General features: G+C 49.7%; 1 protein-coding gene across 1 annotated transcript; it reads left to right on the top strand.

Annotated features, from left to right (window-relative positions):
* The first annotated feature begins 736 nt into the window (after window positions 1–736).
* On the top strand, window positions 737–15,043 carry LOC106608678 (uncharacterized). Its single transcript, XM_014206777.3, has 2 exons — window positions 737–1,252; window positions 6,505–15,043. The coding sequence occupies exon 2, from the start codon at window positions 6,521–6,523 to the stop codon at window positions 12,242–12,244; it is 5,724 nt and encodes a 1,907-aa protein (XP_014062252.1). The 5' UTR covers window positions 737–1,252; window positions 6,505–6,520; the 3' UTR covers window positions 12,245–15,043.
* Window positions 15,044–19,449: the final 4,406 nt, after the last annotated feature.

Here is a 19,449-nt window from a genome sequence, read left to right as displayed (position 1 = left end):
TGTTGGACAAGTTGAGGTAGTTCCTCCCCGCTTCGTTTTCTTCCGTTTGGTTTCTAGTGAATGCGACCCTGATGTTTCAAAGACTTTCTGACAACGGCAAGGGAAGATGTCATCATTTTGACATAAAAAAACACAGCAAGGCCATGCAGATGTCTTTTGACTGTCAGTCAACCAATCGATCGTACAGCAGAGCAGGGTGGAGTTGGACTTAGGGTCACTCACTCATGCAGTGAACCCCAAACACACACCTGACTTTTTCGCCATCGCTCGCTCCCCATAAACTTGAACCCTTTTTAACAGAGGCAATAAAAACAAAGACAGTGTGTCCCTGCCATTCTCTCTCTCTCTCTCTCTCTCTCTCCCCCCCCCCCCCCCCTCTCTCTCTCCTTCTCTCTCCCCCACCCCTTCACTCTCTCGAACTCTCTTTGATCTCTGCTTCCCTCTTTCCGGCAACTTCACTTCCATCGGCCATCCAACTATTGTCTGTAGTCTCTCTCTTTCTCCCCCTCCCCCCTCTCTTCTCTCTCTCTCTCTCTCTCTCTCTCTCTCTCTCTCTCTCTCTCTCTCTCTCTCTCTCCTAGTGCCCAGGTTTTTTTTTTTGGCATCGCTCCTGTTTGTTTTCAGCCATTTTGGGGACTGGCAGTGCTCGTAACAAACTGCTTAAATGGCGTCCTCTGCCTTTCTCTCTCTCTCTCTCTCTCTCTCTCGCCCTCCCTATCTTGCCAGGCTTTGTGTATATAAAGTAGTGTGTCTGTGTGTGTGGTTGGAGAACAACACTTCCAAATAAAACGAGGATTGGATTCGGGGTGTGGGGGGGAATTCACTTGCTGAAAAAAAAGGGCAAAAATACTGAGAATCATGTGCACAACTGAAGTGAGAGAGAGAGTGGAGCAGGTGAGAGAGAGTGGAGCAAGTGAGAGAGAGTGGAGTAAGTGAGAGAGAGTGGAGCAAGTGAGAGAGAGTGGAGCAAGTGAGAGAGAGAGAGAGAGCGAGGGGGAGCGAGCGAGAGAGAGAGAGAGAGAGAGCGACCGAGAGAGACCGAGAGAGACAGAGTGTGAGAGTCGCTCCTGCCCTCTGTCTTTACACACTGCTGCCTGTGTGTGCGTCGTCTCTCCTTGCCTGCACACTCTCACACACACACACTCACGCAGACGCACGCTCACACAGACCGAGGGAGAGAGCGGATAGAGCGAGCAAGAGAGAGAGGAGGGAGAACACATCGCAGCAGAGATGCAGCAGGAGGTTTTCCGAGGTACGTTGTCTTGTTGTGTGCTTGCCTAGCAGTGAAAGGGAGGCTGATATGTTTCTCTCTCTTTTTCGTCTGCTTGTTTTTCTCAGTCACGCCATTGCCTGGTTGTTTTGTATGTCAGGAGAAATGTAATGTTTGTTTTAAGTGTGTAAGGGTTGGTGTGTGTCTGTGTACTGTGTGTGTCTGTGTACTGTGTGAGTGTGTGTGTGTGTGTGTGTGTGTGTGTGTGTGTGTGTGTGGGGGGCCAATAAGAGGCCTTGTCTCCCTCCTCCTCGGTCTCGCTGGCGTACCACGCAGTTCTTTTTCAGGAGCGATGACTCGTTCAGAGATTATGATGAAACTTAAAAAATCTCTGCGTCTTTCGCATCTGCATGAAACACTCCAGATTGGGGGGTCTAGCTAATGTGTGTCAGAGCAAGGCGGTAGACGTGAGCATGACATGGGCTCTGTGTTTTAGGGAAACCTTTTCTCACTGTGACTGGTCAGCCGACTTAACTCCCAAAATGACACAAGGAGTTGGTGAAAAACTTGCACATACACGTCCCTGATAGCGAATCTAGCGCCGAGGTTAAATTATTCTCGTCTCTCCTGTCTGTTCTTTGGTGTGTCATCAAAATATCCTTCTAGTGCCAGGCTGTTATTTTGGAAGCGGAAGGAGGTTCTTGCTAAGCCTTGGAGGGCATTTTAACGTCACAGACCCATTGTTGTTTCCCTAACCAACCCTGCTTTCCTTTTCCAAAACAACAGCCCCTCTGCCAAATATTTCCACATTCCTGGTCTCCAAGGCCACCAAGCCTCTGCCTTCACTGTATGGGAAATATGACCTACAATGCCACAGGGCTTTAGGGGTCAGAGGTCAGGAGTTATAGGGAGCCTCGTTGCTTAGCGCCAGTGGCAGTTGATGAATTTCCAGCCAACCGTTTTCTGTTTGACTTGTTGTTTGTATACTGGCTAGACTATGTCAATGGCATCCAATGGAAGACTTGAATACCCTGGCAATGTTGGCAAATAGTTGGTACAATTTCCACTTAAGCCATTCCAATTGTCCAATTCTGAAATTGAGATTTCAGCGTGCAATGTTACGCATAAATCTCTCGTTGCTATGAATGACTTCCGCAGAAGTATGATTTGGCCAGAAGTTTGAGTTATGTATGCATCTATAAAGTCAGGATTTGTCCCTTTGCTGGGTAATGCACTCTAGACACATTTCCGTTGTTCGCTGTAACTGTGGACAATAAAGTTGTATTGTTTTACGCTGCACACACCTAACGGACCTGCACTGTATCTTCAGAGGGACAGTGTGCAAAATTGAAAATGGTTTTGGGGAAATGACCCCAAAAAGGTCAGTGGGTGTAGTGTTTCCATTCTCTATTACATGGTTCAGAATGATGGTAATTATGTGCCGGGGTGAGAGCTAACAGACCATGGAGTGTGGCGTTTTAACGTGGGGCAGGCTCGCTGGTGCGTGGAGTGGCATGCCAAATTGTAGCGATACCACAGATTACACTGAGGGTGGGAGGGGGGGGGGGGGGGGCATGTTGACACGCTGAGCAGGATCTGAAAGACAAGGAAACCATGAAATCTGGACCAGGAAGAGATGTGTTTGAAGTTACACTATCCACCCTTCCACCCCTCCTCTCTCCACCCTCCTCTCTCCACCCACCACTCCTCTGAACCACTCCCCGACCCATACCAACCTCCCTTCCTTCCCTCCTCTTCTCCTCCTCCTCCCTCTGCCCCATCTGGCTGGCTCCTCCATGTTTTCTGGGCCGGGGGGTTGTGGAGAGTTCAGTGTCTCTCCCTCTCTCTGTCTCCAACGACAGCCCCCTTTTCACGACCCAACTGGTGCCCCCCTTGCTGGCCGTTCCACACTGGGGAGAACCCAACAGACACCTTCCTATTTCCACAATCCCACTCCACTCGCTCACAGTGCGGAACGAGTAAACCCCCCCACACACTCCAATCCGGCCCCCCACATTTCCCCCCGCGTGCTGGCTGAAACCCACCCACCAGTCTCTTGCAGTAACTAGTCTATGGCTGGGCTGTACATATAAAGGAGATGGGATCGGAGCCATTGCATACTAACTGATTAGGACTCGAGGTACTTTTAATAGTGGCATGGTCACTGTGACCCGAGTGTAGCGTTTATGTTTTTCCTCTTGCTGACATTGTGATTCTGCCTTGTGTTCATCTACGTAGCTTAGTCAGTCATTTGTGCCACACAAACCGTACCTGCACTTGCTGTTCTGTTTTTTTGTGGTTTTGTTTTTTTGCAGCACCGTGGGTGCAAATAGATGTACAATCCTTCAGCGGACATGTTTGTTTGTGCGGAACACTGTGCTTCAGAAGGGCACTGTATTTTGTGGGGGCGAGGCTGGGTCCTTGGCACACTGAGGGTCAGATGCTTGCTTGCGTGTGTGTGAGGGGGGAGGGTGTGTATGCATGCGCGTGACTGTGCGTGATTGTGTTGTGTGTGTGTGTAAAGCTCCCCGTCACGCTTGGCCAGACCGTTGTTCAGGGCCTGTTTGTGGAGAGGCAGTTGTGTGCGTCACAGCAAGATGAAGAGAGAGGGCGGCAGACACATTTTCCCATTTGCGGCGTAAACACCAGATGAAATCGTGACATTTTTTGCCCTCACGGCGTCTCACGGTGTGTCCGCCTACAAGTAGCTGGCGTCTAAATTACATTTTTTGTCATTTAGCAGACACTCTTATCCGGAGCAACTTGCTGTAGTGAGTGCATACATTTTTCGTACTGGTCCCTCATGGGAATCGAACCCACAACTCTGGTTTTGCAAGCTCAGTGCGCTACCAACTGAGCCACATGGGACTATTACCAAGTGACAGTGTGTTGTCAGAGCAGACTGCACAGTAAACATATCCACATATTTCTCAAGAAGACACATCTACTTTAAAGGGAGACTTCCGGATTCTGGCAATGAGGCCTTTTATCTACTTCCCCAGAGTCAGATGAACTTGTGGATACAACTTTTATGTCTCTGTGTCCAGTATGAAGGACGTTAAGCCATATTCGGATGGGATATGTTTTACTGGGCATGAGCACAAATCACCACATTTGTAATTTTAGTCCCGTCCGAATCTGCCATGTCAGTCATTTTTACTTGGCATGAAGTTATTATTCCAGCCCTAAAAACCTACAGTTTTTTTGGCTAAACTCCCAGGTCCTCTGATAATACTAGTCCCGTGTGAATCGTCATCCCTGTGTTCTGAGGGATATTAAAGAGTTGAACAGGTGCTGCACCCAGGTTGGGGAAGAACACGGGACCAAATTGATGCGTAAAACAAAGTGCTATGCCCGTAGCCTACAGATGAATGAACTGTTTTGTCACGTACTTCTCTTTTTAAAGATGAAGTGGACGATATTGTGCCAATGAATTGATGAATTGCCAAATCCGTCAGGTAGTTAAATGTCTGCGTAGGTTACAGTTCATGGTTGTTACTGATGTGGATTGTTATTCTGACTGTCTTTGACCTGAAGGTCATTAGGCTATCCCTAGACATTTGAAATATCTTTACGACTAGAAGAGCCTCCAGGCTTCTGTCATAACGGTCCATTTTGAATGAAGAAAAAAAATGAATTACAGGGGCAGTTTGGTAAAACTAATCTTGTCCAAAAAACGGACGTGCTGGAGTAATAATTACATAACCGACATTCTATAGTAATACTAGTCCCTTGCGAATAGGGCTATAGAGGTAGATTGCCAAAATAGTCACTGTGTTTGCCTGTATATCCGGGTAAATACAGAGCAAGTGGGATTAGCAGCGTAGCTGTGCGACTTTACTGTGCATTTCGTTGTGTATCATTTCACTGTATGGGTGGTGTGTCCCTTTCCCCCTTTATATCCGCTTTCTTCAAACCTCCTCTTATTCTGTTCTGTAATTCAGTTCATTCCACCTATACAGACTCTCTGTCTGTTGCAGATTGCACCCCTGCTTCACCCCATTGTTTTACATATAGTTTTACACCCATGACATCAGTAGTGCTTGCCGGTGCCTGTATATATGACTGCGTGCATTTCTGCCAATGGGGATGTGTTTGTGTCTGTCTGTCTGTGCGCTATCTGCCTTTCCGTCGGCCTGTGCTGTGTGTATGTGTGTTCCTGTTTCCAGCCTGGCCCTCTCTCTTCCTTTCTCTCCCTCTCTCTCTCTCCCTCTTCCCTCTGCAATAACAGTGCTGACCTAGTTTCTGCCTGTTCAGGGCTGCCTGTGGAATTTTACAGAGGCCTTTCTGCCTTGCTGCTTGAAAACACAAGCAGAAAAGCATGACTGTGGATTTTTCTTTTTGTCGCATCATTAAGGCCTCAACATCCATCTCCCCCAATCTGCAGACCCCACAGAACGGCCTGTGCTAAATAAGTAATTACAATAAAATTGCCTATTGCAGGCGAATCTGCGAGCTGGCGTGTATGAATAGATAGCAGGCGAGTGGATCTGCCGCAATCGCTGCTAGAATTAGAATGGAAATGGGAAGCGCCCCGTCGATCTTTGCTCGTCCTCTCTCGAGCTTAACTGCGACAGAACCGGATGCAGCGGGCGGAAAAACACCCCTCCTCCACTATCCTCCCCTACCCTGCCTCCCTGCCTCTCTCCCTGGCTTCCACTTTCCTTCCCTCCTTCTCTCTCTCCCTCTGCCTTCACAAATAATGGTTAGAGTCATGGCTGGCAGATTCTGACCACTACCAGGAATGGGCCAGCAGGCTGTGATGAGAACCACCCCCCTTTTCCCCCACCATGTCTGTTAAACGGGACCTATTTGTTTTAAGTCCACAGGGCTATGGGATGCAAGTCAACACTCTATTCCAGGGGAATCTTGATTAAATCTTGATTAAATCTGAACGCCTTCCAATTAGGCGACGTGAATGTTGTGACACAGCCAAGATGGATCCCTGGAATTTCTTTCCAGTTTCTGCGTGCTGAAATCTAAACCAGCACTGCCACATATTCCTTCTTCTTCTCTCCTTCCCTGCTCTCGCCATTCCTTTTTGGATTTTAACATCAGTTGACGTTTGTTGCGCTCTTAAGCAACTTTAAACATTTCCTAGGCATCATTTCCTTAGCATCATTTCCTTAGCATCATTTCCTTAGCACCATGAAATAATATTTTTTGGATAGGAATGGGTATTTTCTTTCTGGTATAATACATTCAAATGTAGTGCTTATCCACAGTGACTTACAAAACACGCATGCAGGGATCCATTCTAGCTGTAACACTCATCTCTTCTTGTCGTTTCTCAGGTTTTGGGGGCCGGTCATGGTGTCCTGGCTGGAGGTGTTGGACCCCCTCCACGCAGGCCCCTTCTTGCTACGCCTGAACGAGCAGCGCCTGCCCGCCGGGCCCACCCTCTTTTGTGACGTCAACCTCATCGCCACCAGCAACGCCAAGTTGGCCGCCTGCTGCCAGTACTTCCGCCAGCTGCTGCTGTCGACGTCTTCCCCACCGCCTACGACTCCTGTATTAGCCAACCGCCACCCGCCATCTACCCCCTCTTCCGGGCTCATCCAGGGGGCTGGGCTGGACCTGCCTAACCTCCAGTCCAGTGTGCTGTCCAACCTGCTCAACTTCATCTACTCCTCCCGTGTTGCCCGCCAGGGCTCCAAGGGTAACAGGCGTCTGTCGGAGGCGGGCCTCAGACTTAGGGTGCCCATCTTGACCAATCTGGTGGAGGAAGAAGAGGAGGCGGAACCAGGGCAGATGAAGGGTAAAAGCAGGCAGTGCCGAGGAGGGGAGGCCATGATGGAGGGGCTGATGAATGATGAGGCAGACGGCCCCGAGAACGCTAAGATCACCCTCAGCTTCCCCCTCAGCGCCGCCCTGCCCGCCGCCCTCACTGTTCACAACCACCGCCCCTCCTCAGCCACATCCTACCCCCGCCGCCGACACCCCTCCTCGGCCTCCAAGGTGTCCAACGAGGGGTCAGCGTGGAAACTAGATGCCACCACCACAGACAAACGGCGGCCCTTTAACCCGCCCCAGCGGGACAGCTCCCCGTCCTCTTCCTCCGCCTCCTCTTCCCCTTCCTCCTCTTCCTCTCCTATGGATCTTACCGCACTGGTCAAAAAGGACATCAAATCCCCCCCACCTCTTTTCAAAGCCGGTCTGGACTCCCAGTTCCACAGGTTCCCCCCCAGGTCCTCCAATGGGCCTATAGGTGGTTACCCAGGGGAGGGTCACAGACTGACCAATGGCACGGCCTCACCCTCAAAGACTGCACAGATCCTGTTCAACCTGAGCACCGTGGCCTATCGGGGCCAGGGGGGCCGGGGCACAGACAGAAAGGAGAAAACAGGGAAAAAAGGAGGGAGGGCGGGCAGCCCCCAAGTTGGAACAAACCAACGCCCGCCCAACCTCCACCTTTCTCCTCCTCTTCCTCACCCCTCTGAGTCTTTCACTCTTCCTCCTCACTCCTCCTCCACCCCCCCAGATGGCCCCAAGCCGGAGCTGATATGTGGGGTGTGCCACCGCCTCTTCAGCTCCGCCTTGTCTCTCACGGCCCACATGCGGCTGCACCGTGGTGGTCGGGCCCTCAGCTGCCAGTACTGTGGCAAAGCCTTCATCCACAACAAGAGACTGCAGTCCCACGAGGCCTCCTGCACGCACGCTCTGAACCCGGCCCTCCCATCTAGCATCCCCCTTCTCCCCATCCTGGCCAAAGAGGAGCCCCTGGAGGAAGGGGAGGTTAGGGTGGAGGGAGGACAGATTGTGGGGGCAAGTGAAGAGGATATGAAGCCTGGCAAAGGGAAAAAAGGGCGAGGTCTCCTGGTTCGGCATGAAGGTGACGTGTCAGAGCTGGTGGGGGACGAGGACCACTTCGTCAAGGTGGTGGACGGCCACGTCATCTACTTCTGCTCGGTGTGCGAGCGCTCCTACATGACCCTGTCCAGCCTCAAGCGTCACTCCAACGTGCACTCGTGGCGCCGCAAGTACCCCTGCCACTTCTGCGACAAGGTGTTCGCCCTGGCCGAGTATCGCACCAAGCACGAGGTGTGGCACACGGGCGAGCGACGCTACCAGTGCATCTTCTGCTGGGAGGCCTTCGCAACGTACTACAACCTGAAGACCCACCAGAAGGCTTTCCACGGCATCAGCCCGGGCCTCATCTCCAGCGAAAAGACAGTCAACGGCGGTTACAAGCAGAAGGTCAACGCCCTCAAGTTCTACCGCCTGCTCCCCATGCGCTCCCAGAAGAGACCCTACAAGACCTACAGTGACTCCCTGGCCAACAGCCTGCTGCTGCCCCCGTCTGACCCCTCTGCCGTCCCCTTGCCTCAGCCCCTGGACTGCAGCCTGCCCGGCTCCCTGGACCTTCACAGCCTCATCAGTTGCTCTCTACCTAAGGGTGTGAAGCCTGACCCTGACGAGTTCCCTGCCGGCTTCCCCCTCTCAGTGGGTCTAGAGCAGGGAGAGATCCGGCCCCCCTCCCTAACAGGTATGGCCTTAGGGAGAGTAGCTGACAGAGAGGCAGAGTCAGAGCAGGTAGATAGCTGTGGCAGCAGCTCCAAGGCATCCGTTCGTAACAAAGTCAAAACTCCAAAGGTCAGCGGTAGCCCAGAGTTGGGTTTGTCCTCTGTCATCACATACGGCCACTCCAAGCCCTCCGTCATAGTGCATGGCACAGCGGCGCCATCCGTCATTGTCCATAGCAACCAGGTCACCTCTGGGGCCGGGAAAAGCCCCCTGAGCAGCCCCTCCCCTGAAGCTAGCAACAGCCAGACACTCCCCAAGGTCAGTGCAAAGCCTGTTAAAATTCACAGGGAAAGTACGGAGAGCCATAGGAAGAGAGCTAAATTAGTGGACAGTTCAGATGCCACAGAGGAGGGGGACAGGAGATCAGAAACAGGTAGGTCCCATCATAAGTCCCGCAAGGGGCACAGCAAGAGTGACAGCTCCTCAGCCAAACAGTCGTCCACAGGGTCAGAGGGCAAAGGGGCCGGGCCACTGTGCCAGATCACTGTGCGGATAGGTGAGGAGGCCATGGTCAAACGCAGCATCTCCGAGACGGACCTCAAGAGGGACAGGAGCCCCCCTCCTTCCAGAGCCAAAAGGACGGACTCCTCCCCACATGACTCCAAGGAACCTCGCCACTCCCACCACCACCACCACAAACACCGCTCCCATCGCAACTCTAGCGTCGAAGCTGAGGGGGAGAGAGGAGGAGATGGGGAGAGAGAGAATGGAGAGGGGGACAGCCGGAAGAAAAGCCCCAAAGCCACGGGCAAGGTCAGAGAGTACTACTTCCGCCAGGAGGTGCGCAAGCAGGGGGAGAGTGAGGACGATGAGGACAACCTCTGGAGGCCCTACTACTCATACAAGCCCAAGAGGAAGGCCCCTCATGCCCACAAAACAAAGAACTGGCAACGCAAATTCCACTACAAACGCTCCCTCCGGCTAATGAGGAGGGCAGAGAGACTCATGGACCATGTGAATAAGGATGACCAAGAGGAGGAGGATGGAAAGATGGATGAGGTGGAGCAGGAAGTGGGGGAGGTGAAAGATCACATGGAGCAGGAGGAGGGAGAGGCACCTGAATCGTTCAGTACTTCCTCTATACCTTCAAAAGAGAAGGACAAAAAGGGGGAGGAAGAAATCGGGGAAGCCCACCTTAAGCCCGCTGATCCCCCCCTGGTCTCTCCCCAGCCCCCATTGTCTACCTCAGTCCCCCCTATGGACACAAAATGCCGGCCCTGGTCCGATGGGAGTGCGTCGGAGTGCGATACGTGCGGCCGCTGGTTCTCCAGTTCCAGGAAGCGGGATAAACACGAGCTTAGCCACCTGCTGGAGTTTGTGTGCCTCCTCTGTAGGGCCCCCTTCCCTTCCAGGGACCAACTAGAGGACCACCAGAGAGCCCAGCACCCCAAAGCTCCCAACCCCTCGTCTGTGCCATCCCGAACGGGGTGTCAATCACGAGATGAGGGCATGGAGACAGAGACTGAGTTAACAGAGGTAGACAGGGCGAGAGAGAGGGTTATACTAGGGAAGGGAAGTCCAAGTCGCCTAAGCAGGAGGTCGTTGGCGAGACACACCTGTCCGCAGTGCCATAAGGTGTGCAAGACATCCTCAGCGTTAAACCGCCACGTGAGGCGCCACGAGTTAAGCAGCTCCCCAGAGAGAGAAAAGGAGGAGACGCAGACAGAGTCAAAAACAGCAGCAGCAGCAGAGACAACTGTTAGCACTGTTAGCAAAGACGTAGATACCACGAGTGACCATGTTCCCGTTTTTCACTCTGTCCCAGTTATCAGCTACCCTATCCCAGAGACACAGCATAGTAGCGAGGCCATAGAGCCGCTGCAGTGCGCGAGCCAGCCTAGCGAGGTGAAAGCAGAGCACCAAACTCCAACACTGTGCAGCGGCCCTGAACTCAAAGAACTTAATGAACTCACAACTCCCATTCCTGACAGAGAGCCCAGTCCTCAGATTATTCAGTCCCCTCCAGAGATCCCCACAGCCGACCGGCCGACACCATCTCCCTCCCTCTGCTGCTCCTCGGCCCTCCAGGGTGTGCTGGTCATGAGCAGCGGCGCTGAATGTCTGGACTACCGGACCCCCAGGAAGAGGAGTCTGGAGGGGCAGAACCACAGGAGGACCAGCCCTGCACCTGTCACTTCTCCAAATATGCCCCCGACCTTGCAGATGAGAATCAGCCATACTGCTGCTCCTCTGTCCGTTGCCATGACAACAGTTCCCCTCCAAGGGGTCTGTGGTGTGAAGCAGGAGGGGGATATTGTGGGAAAAGGACTGAGGGAGGGATGTGGGATGGGCCTCCTCCATCATGCTGGTTTTAAGAACTCACCAGTGGCCCAAGATCTCAGGGTCCCACCCATGTCCAGGAGCCCCAGTCCCAACCAAGCACAAGACCTGACCATGTCCTCGATTCTAGCCAGGGAGAGGGAGGTGGAGAGGGAAAGGCAGAGAGAATGGGAGAGGGAGATGAAGAGAGAGCTGGAAAGGGAACAGGATATGGAGAGAGAGTTGGAAAGGGGGAGGCAGAGGGAAAGGGATATGGACAGAGAGCTAGAAAGGAGGAAGCAGAGGGAGAGGGATATGGACAGAGAGCTGGGAAGGAGGAAGCAGAGGGAGAGGGAGATGGACAGAGAGCTGGGAAGGGAGAGGGAGAGAGAAATGGAGATGGAGAGGGCTCAGCAGTCAAGGGGAGCATCATTACAGGAGCAGCCCAGAGACATGGAGGGGACCCTCCTGGTACCCAAAGAGGAGCCGATTAGTCCCGCACCGTCCCCGATACACACACCCATTCAAACTACTATTAACAGCCCACCCTTGCAGAGGCGGCCCTCCAAGTCTCCCCGCCGCTTCCCCACTGCCATGGACCTGCTGATGCAGGCCAACCGCCAGGTTGCCCAGTCCCTGCGTGGCACACAGGGTCTCGAGAGGTTTCAGTTGCCCCCTGGGTCGGTTAGTGGCAGCGACCGCCCTTCTGCCCATGCCCTGCTGCTCCCCCGGGCCCCCCCACCGTCCGAGGAAGAGCCCCTGGACCACTCCCCAGCGCCATCGAGAGACCCTCACAGAGGGGAGGTCACTGCCAGGGGATACCCCATGCAGGACTACCCTCTGCCCCTCATCGTCCAGGGTGGCTACCGCTCTGGCAAGAAGCAGGAGGACAACCTGCTCATGTCCTACCCGACGGGGCCCCTCGCCTTCGGGCCGCTGGGGAAGATGGTGCCTACCGGGGATCTTGCCAAACTGCCGTTCTACCCCGACCCCTACCACCTGCTTTACGGGCCGCAGCTGCTGGCCTACCCCTACAACCTGGCCACCCTGCCCATGGCTCTGAATATGATGGCCCCCGGGGGGGAGAAGGTGGAGCCGTTGCCCTTCCTCCCTGCCCTCTTCAACTACGCTGCTGCAGCTGGTCCCTACGCTGGCATGGCGCCACACCACCTAGTGGGTAACCCCAGCCTCTACAACAGCAGCGGCGGCAGCAGCAAGAAACAGCGGGACAACAGCAACGGAAAGTTGTAGAAGGTGTATAAAGAAACGACATCTGAGGAATATTTCAAAGTGGACGACCAGTCCCTGTAGTGGAGAAGGAAGGGTGCCATCGGCTCCTTTGTAGTGAGTACACTTGCACAGTCCCCTGCCTCTCTTTTGTAAAGTAGCGATCAGAGCCAAAGCGTTGAATCAGGAGGAGGGATGATGGGAAGTGGGGGAGTGAAGTAAGAGGGAGGAGAGAAAAAAGACAGATCCATCATTAGAGACGGATATCCCCCTCTCCTTTCCTCTGGCTCTCCCATTCACCTCTGGTTTCTGTTCTCACGTCTTTCAGTAGTAATAGTTCTAGAGCTTGATTAATTGTCCTCTCAAACTTGTTATGACAATATCTATAATATAAGAATAACAACAGCTAACAGGGTGTGTTTTGCGAATCATTTGTTTCGGTCCGCTTCCCATTCTGTTGACCGCATAATAAATACAGGGGAGGCTTTGTTTTAGGGACAGAAGGGATCAGCCAAAAAGGACATAATTCGACACAGTGGGAGTCGGAGCATTAAATTACACTGTGTGAGTGTGTGATATGTGTGATTGCTTTAGTAAACTTGTGCTCCAAGTGTCTGTGAGAGCTTTATATGAGCAGGTAACATGCACAGTATGTAGGAATTCTGTTTGTGCATGCTGAGGTGGGCTTCTGTTTGTTTGGCGTGGATGTGTGTGTGGATGTGTGTGTGGATGTGTGTGTGGATGTGTGTGTGGCTGTATGGCTGCCATCTGAGTGCTGATCGCTCCATGGGGTTCTGAGGTGTTAGCAACATTCTAACACTGGATGGACTAGGCATTATAGGTCAGTGCATAGAAGCATTAGAAGGAATTCCTCTATTTCCAGTTCACAAAGCAGCAACTCTAGCGAACCTTTTGCCTGGAGTAGAATCTGTATTTGCGTCAATTACCAACCTTGTGAGCTTATGTTGCCTCCAGTAACCATAGTGGTCAGGTGACTTTCAGTCCAGGTCACTAACCTAAGACCATAGTGGCCAGATGACTTTCAGTCCGGGTCACTAACCTAAGACCATAGTGGCCAGATGACTTTCAGTCTGGGTCACTAACCTAAGACCATAGTGGCCAGATGACTTTCAGTCCGGGTCACTAACCTAAGACCATAGTGGCCAGATGACTTTCAGTCCGGGTCACTAACCTAAGACCATAGTGGCCAGATGACTTTCAGTCCGGGTCACTAACCTAAGACCATAGTGGCCAGATGACTTTCAGTCCGGATCACTAACCTAAGACCATAGTGGCCAGATGACTTTCAGTCCAGGTCTGCTTCGAGGTTCATGTTAGTTTTTACCTTGTGCATAACAGCTGGAAAACATTCCTAGAAACAGGGGGGGGGGAGACTTGACACTTGTAGCTGTTATGTACATGTACTGTAGCTGGCCACTGGGTGACAATCATAGGCTAGTGTAGACCATACACTTCCAGTTCTCCTTGTACTCATCTCATTTCTTCCAAGGATTGAAAATAATAAAACAAGAATCAGTCAACCTTTTTATTCTTGTGGCCTTTTTCCTCCCCCTGATGCCCCCTGGTGTCCACCAAAGAGCCACTCCATTTGCCAGGCCGTGTTGAAGAGAGGGGGAGTGTACAAGGAAATACATAGATGGAATCAGGGCAGGGCAATTCCTGTGATCCTAAGAGAGAGATTAAAAGAGAAACACAGAGGCCAGGGCGCACCTAGGTCAGTCCCCTCAACGGAGCTTCCTACATCTTGATGTAGAATCAAAAAGACCCCTCCCCCTCTACTGAAAGGAGATAGAAAAGGACAAGGCGAATGGAGTCGGAAGACGCAGTAAGATCACGCCACACTGAGGTCTGCTTGTCTCAGACAGCTTTTTGTGTTCCAATAGCTCCTCTCCTCCCTCCTTCTGCGCTCTGGGATAGAGAAGCGAGAGGTGACGTAATCGTCTCCCACAGAGCTGGTGTTGAAGGGCCGGGCTTAGCAGCATCCACTGTGCCGCTCTGAGTTTCCCAGAATCCTGTGGGACTTTTTCCTGTTCTGAGTCTTTCTCTGTGTGATTTATGTGTTACACTACATTTTTCGATTTGTTTAACTTTTTCTACCCCCTTTTGCTAGCTAGACAAAAGTGGATTCAGCAAAAGGGGGTTTGAGTACACTTATAAATATGAATGTAATTTTAGTCAAGAGGTTATTGAAGTACAAAATGCATTAAAGGTAGATGGATTTCAGTTTTTCTGACTTGAAAAATAACATGTGTAAAGAGCCGTTATGAAGTCTGGTATGCATATATACTGTACAGTCCTAGGAACGTCAAGAAACGTGGGTTCTGTATCCACTAAAGCATGAGCAACACTCGCTTCCTAACAGTTTATATCCTCCTAGGTATCCAAAATCACTCACTTTCTCTTCTCCATAACTTTGTTTCTTTTTCCTTCCACATCCTGTCCTTTTCCCCCATTATCTCAGCTCTCAATCTCGGTTTTGTCTCGGTTGTATTTGTTCCGGAGTATAGCCCCTTCAAAAAGAGCAGCTGCCACGTTTATTTCTCAGAATCAGTATGGGAGCTGTCCAATTATCCCCCTTCCTCCCCAAACAAACACACACTTTACACCACCTCTTTGAAGTGTGTAATGGGTATGTGTGTATGATGCCACCGCTGTGCTGTTAGTTTCGGGCAGGAGGACGAAAACACAGCGTGACCAACCGCAGGGGCTTGCGGCCTCCACTTGGGTGTGGTTACAAGCCTTTTGTGCGTCTCGTGTGTGTGTGTGTGTGTGTGTGTGTGTGTGTGTGTGTGTGTGTGTGTGGCTGTGAAAAAGGAAAACCAAAACAAAGCTGCTTCTATGCAGCATATCCCTCGGGGTATAGGGACCTCCTGTATTTTTTGTTGTTGCCTTTTTCAGTGGTTTTATTCCAGAGCCCCCCCCTCCCTACCCAGCTGTAAAGACTCTCTCCATACTATACCTATCTGAGGCCATTTCACTATATGGACATATTTGTGTTTTGTAAAAAGCATTTCTTATGCCATAGTTTTGCCATCATGGCAATCAATCATTGACCAAACGTCTGCAAATAGACATAAAGAGTGAATTCTGGTGATGATATACACATTTACGGTATGTTTAGTAAGTTCAAATGAATTGTGCCTCCGCTTTGATATATTTAAACGTAGCTGTATTGAAATGGTGAGGATCTTCCAGATTTCAGACAAGGTGCCTTTTTATGGCATAAGAAATGTAAATGGTATATGGCTGAATTGATCAAAATGGCAAATAACTTGAAGAAAAACCATGTGGTTTAGTGTGCTATGAAGCTGGTCATAGTTCTAGGGGCGTGGCTAAACAGTTTGGTATTGTGTATGTTTAGGTAAATACTGTGCCATAGTTTTTAGAGTCCACAAATACGTTATCGTTTTCTTTCTTCTTCAAATATATAAAATGTTTTAATGTTGCCTGATAACGTTGTCTCTGGATCTGATACAAAGGCTTGTAGCCACAGCTTTCCCAAAGTCCCTTGTTTGTTTACTTCCATGTTTCTTTAACTCTTTCCTCTTGTTCTCCTCTCTCCTCTTCGCTACAATCAAACAAATAAAGTATTAACCTGATGACCCAACAGAAAGAAAGTCTCATGTCTGATTTGAACATCTGCACTGAGATAAAACCGATATGCCCTATTATTTTAATCGTTGTATAATGGGTTCCTCAACATTCTTTGTTCTCCACAAGGTGAAGTGGTGGTTGGTACTGTGTTTGTTGAAGCAAATTCAAAGTACATAACAATAACAATAGCTTAACAATAGCTGGTGTTGTACTACACCACCAAGTAACACAGTTAGCTGTTACTGTTGTTGTGCTACACCACCAAGTAATACAGTTAGCTGTTACTGTTGTTGTACTACACCACCAAGCAATACAGTTAGCTGTTACTGTTGTTGTACTACACCACCAAGCAATACAGTTAGCTGTTACTGTTGTTGTACTACACCACCAAGCAATACAGTTAGCTGTTACTGTTGTTGTACTACACCACCAAGCAATACAGTTAGCTGTTACTGTTGTTGTACTACACCACCAAGCAATACAGTTAGCTGTTACTGTTGTTGTACTACACCACCAAGCAATACAGTTAGCTGTTACTGTTGTTGTACTACACCACCAAGCAATACAGTTAGCTGTTACTGTTGTTGTACTACACCACCAAGTAATACAGTTTGCTGTTACACTTGTGGGGGGGGGGGGGATACTAAATCAACTTATGCATGGCTTTTCACCCTTAAACCTAATCATAATTATACATAGTTTTTCACTAAAGGCAGATATTGGGTTAAATCCGGGAAAGGATAGGGTTATTAGGAGTACGTTAGTGAAAGGATAGGGTTATTAGGAGTACGTTAGTGAAAGGATAGGGTTATTAGGAGGTAGTTAGTGAACGGATAGGGTTATTAGGAGTACGTTAGTGAAAGGATAGGGTTATTAGGAGTACGTTAGTGAAAGGATAGGGTTATTAGGAGGTAGTTAGTGAAAGGATAGGGTTATTAGGAGGTAGTTAGTGAAAGGATAGGGTTATTAGGAGGTAGTTAGTGAACGGATAGGGTTATTAGGAGTACGTTAGTGAAAGGATAGGGTTATTAGGAGTACGTTAGTGAAAGGATAGGGTTATTAGGAGGTAGTTAGTGAAAGGATAGGGTTATTAGGAGGTAGTTAGTGAACGGATAGGGTTATTAGGAGTACGTTAGTGAAAGGATAGGGTTATTAGGAGTACGTTAGTGAAAGGATAGGGTTATTAGGAGGTAGTTAGTGAAAGGATAGGGTTATTAGGAGGTAGTTAGTGAAAGGATAGGGTTATTAGGAGGTAGTTAGTGAAAGGATAGGGTTATTAGGAGGTAGTTAGTGAAAGGATAGGGTTATTAGGAGTACGTTAGTGAAAGGATAGGGTTATTAGGAGTACGTTAGTGAACGGATAGGGTTATTAGGAGTACGTTAGTGAAAGGATAGGGTTATTAGGAGGTAGTTAGTGAAAGGATAGGGTTATTAGGAGGTAGTTAGTGAAAGGATAGGGTTATTAGGAGGTAGTTAGTGAAAGGATAGGGTTATTAGGAGGTAGTTAGTGAAAGGATAGGGTTATTAGGAGGTAGTTAGTGAAAGGATGGGGTTATTAGGAGGTAGTTAGTGAAAGGATAGGGTTATTAGGAGGTAGTTAGTGAAAGGTTTTGTTTGAGGTCGGAAGTGATTTTCAAGACCAATGTCTATTTCCGAGAACATGTAACTTTTTGAAACCCCTCTTAAGAGGGACACACAGTGGCACAAGAAGGTACTGCCAGATTCTATCCCTGTAACGTAAAACCATTGAACTCTTCTCCAGTTAACTCTGTGGAATCCAGGTTGTCTGGTTATTAAAGGAGCTTTCCAGTAATACGCTGACGGGCAAAATGTTAATCATGGCATTTGACTTGCACTGCATGAGTAGAACAGTGCTGATCTGGAAGTGGTCTCATCCACCAATCACTAAAGCAATTTACAGATTTATTTTTAGGTGCACTAAAGAAGTAATCTCATATTTCACAAAAACTTGGGGATGTCAGAGCAAGATGTCGGGACACTGTGACGTAAAACCAATCAGACCAAATATTTTGACTCCTTTGTCTGGTGATAGCTTTCCCATTGCAGGGTATGAGAGTGGAGTACTCTTGTCAGCATCACCGTACCCTTCCTGGAAGCGGAGTGTGTCCTCAGATGACCATACAGGAATGCTGCCAACACGGCAATGTAAAGACACCTCAACACACTTAGCCACTGCTCTCTCAGCCAGCAGTCAAGGTCTCAGTGGAACTGGTAAACAACCATCAGTCTGTTTGACCATCGCTAGAGAGGTAGTGGTGGATCACATCGGTCAGTTGCGATCTCATTATCAGTTGATAAAAATCCTGCCAGGATCTCTTGTTCTGTAAGAGAATATTCCGTATTGAAAAGTTGGTCTCGGATGGCCTATGAGCTCATCAATATGTTGTCCTGCATTCTGTTGGTTTTCTCTGTCACTGACACTTCCTCTTTCCCCCTCTTCTCTTTTTATTAGTCTCTTGCTTTATTTTCACTGGTTTTCTGTGTTTCCCCTTGCACTTTCCCTCTCTCTCACCCACAAACAGTTACATTTGACATTTGAGCAATTTAGCAGATGTTGTTATTCAGAGTGACTTAAAGTTAGACATAAACAAGCAACAAATACTCCTGGGAATCAATAGCCGCTGCAGATATACACTACATTACCAAAAGTATGTGAACCACCTCCTTGTCGAACATCTCATTCCAAACTCCTGGGCATGAATATGGAGTTGGTCCCCCCTTTGCTGCTAAAACAGCCTCCACTCTTCTGGGAAGGTTTTCCACTAGATGTTGGAACATTGCTGCGGGGACTTTCTTCCATTCAGCCACAAGAGCATTAGTGAGGTCGGGCACTGATGTTGGGCAATTACGCCTGGCTCGCAATCGGGGGTCCAATTCATCCCTAAGGTGTTCACTGGGGTTGAGGTCATGGCTCTGTGCAGGCCAGTCAAGTTCTTCCACACCAATCTCGACAAACCATTTCTGTGTGGACCTTGCTTTTTGCATGAGGGCATTGTCATGCTGAAACAGGAAAGGGCCTTCCCGAAACTGTTGCCACAAAGTTGGAAGCACAGAATCGTCTAGAATGTAATTGTATGCTGTAGCATTAAGATTTCCCTTCACTGGAACTGTCGGACTGCCAGATGGTGAAGCGTGATTAATCACTCCAGAGAACACGTTTCCACTGCTCCAGAGTCCCAATGGCGTTGAGCTTTCCGCCACTCCAGCCGATGCTTGGTGATCTTGTGTGCGGCTGCTTGGCCATGGGAGGCTTGTGTGCGGCTGCTCGGCCATTGAAACCCATTTCATGAAGCTCTCAGTTAACAGTTCCTGTGCTGAAGTTGCTTCCAGAGGCAGTTTGGAACTTGGTAGTTAGTGTTGCAACCGAGGACAGACGATCTTTATGCGCTACACTCTTCAGCACTCAGCAGTCCCGTTCTGTGAGTTTGTGTGGCCTACCACACAAACTAGACGTTTCCACTTCACAATAACAGCGGTTACAGTTGACTGGGGCAGCTCTAGCAGGACATACATTTGAAGAACTGACTTGTTGGAAAGGTGGCATCCTATGACGGTGCCAAGTTGAAAGTCACTGAGCTCGTCAGCAAGACCAT

Source organism: Salmo salar, chromosome 07, assembly GCF_965601325.2.
Source record: "Salmo salar chromosome 07, fSalSal1, whole genome shotgun sequence".
Taxonomy (NCBI): domain Eukaryota; kingdom Metazoa; phylum Chordata; class Actinopteri; order Salmoniformes; family Salmonidae; genus Salmo; species Salmo salar.
Note: the sequence above shows the minus strand (reverse complement) of the source record. Positions and strands in the feature narration are given on the sequence as shown.

Excerpts from the sequence above, each read along its gene's own strand:
- LOC106608678 (XM_014206777.3), top strand. The coding sequence starts at position 6,521 with ATGGTGTCCTGGCTGGAGGTGTTGGACCCCCTCCACGCAGGCCCCTTC.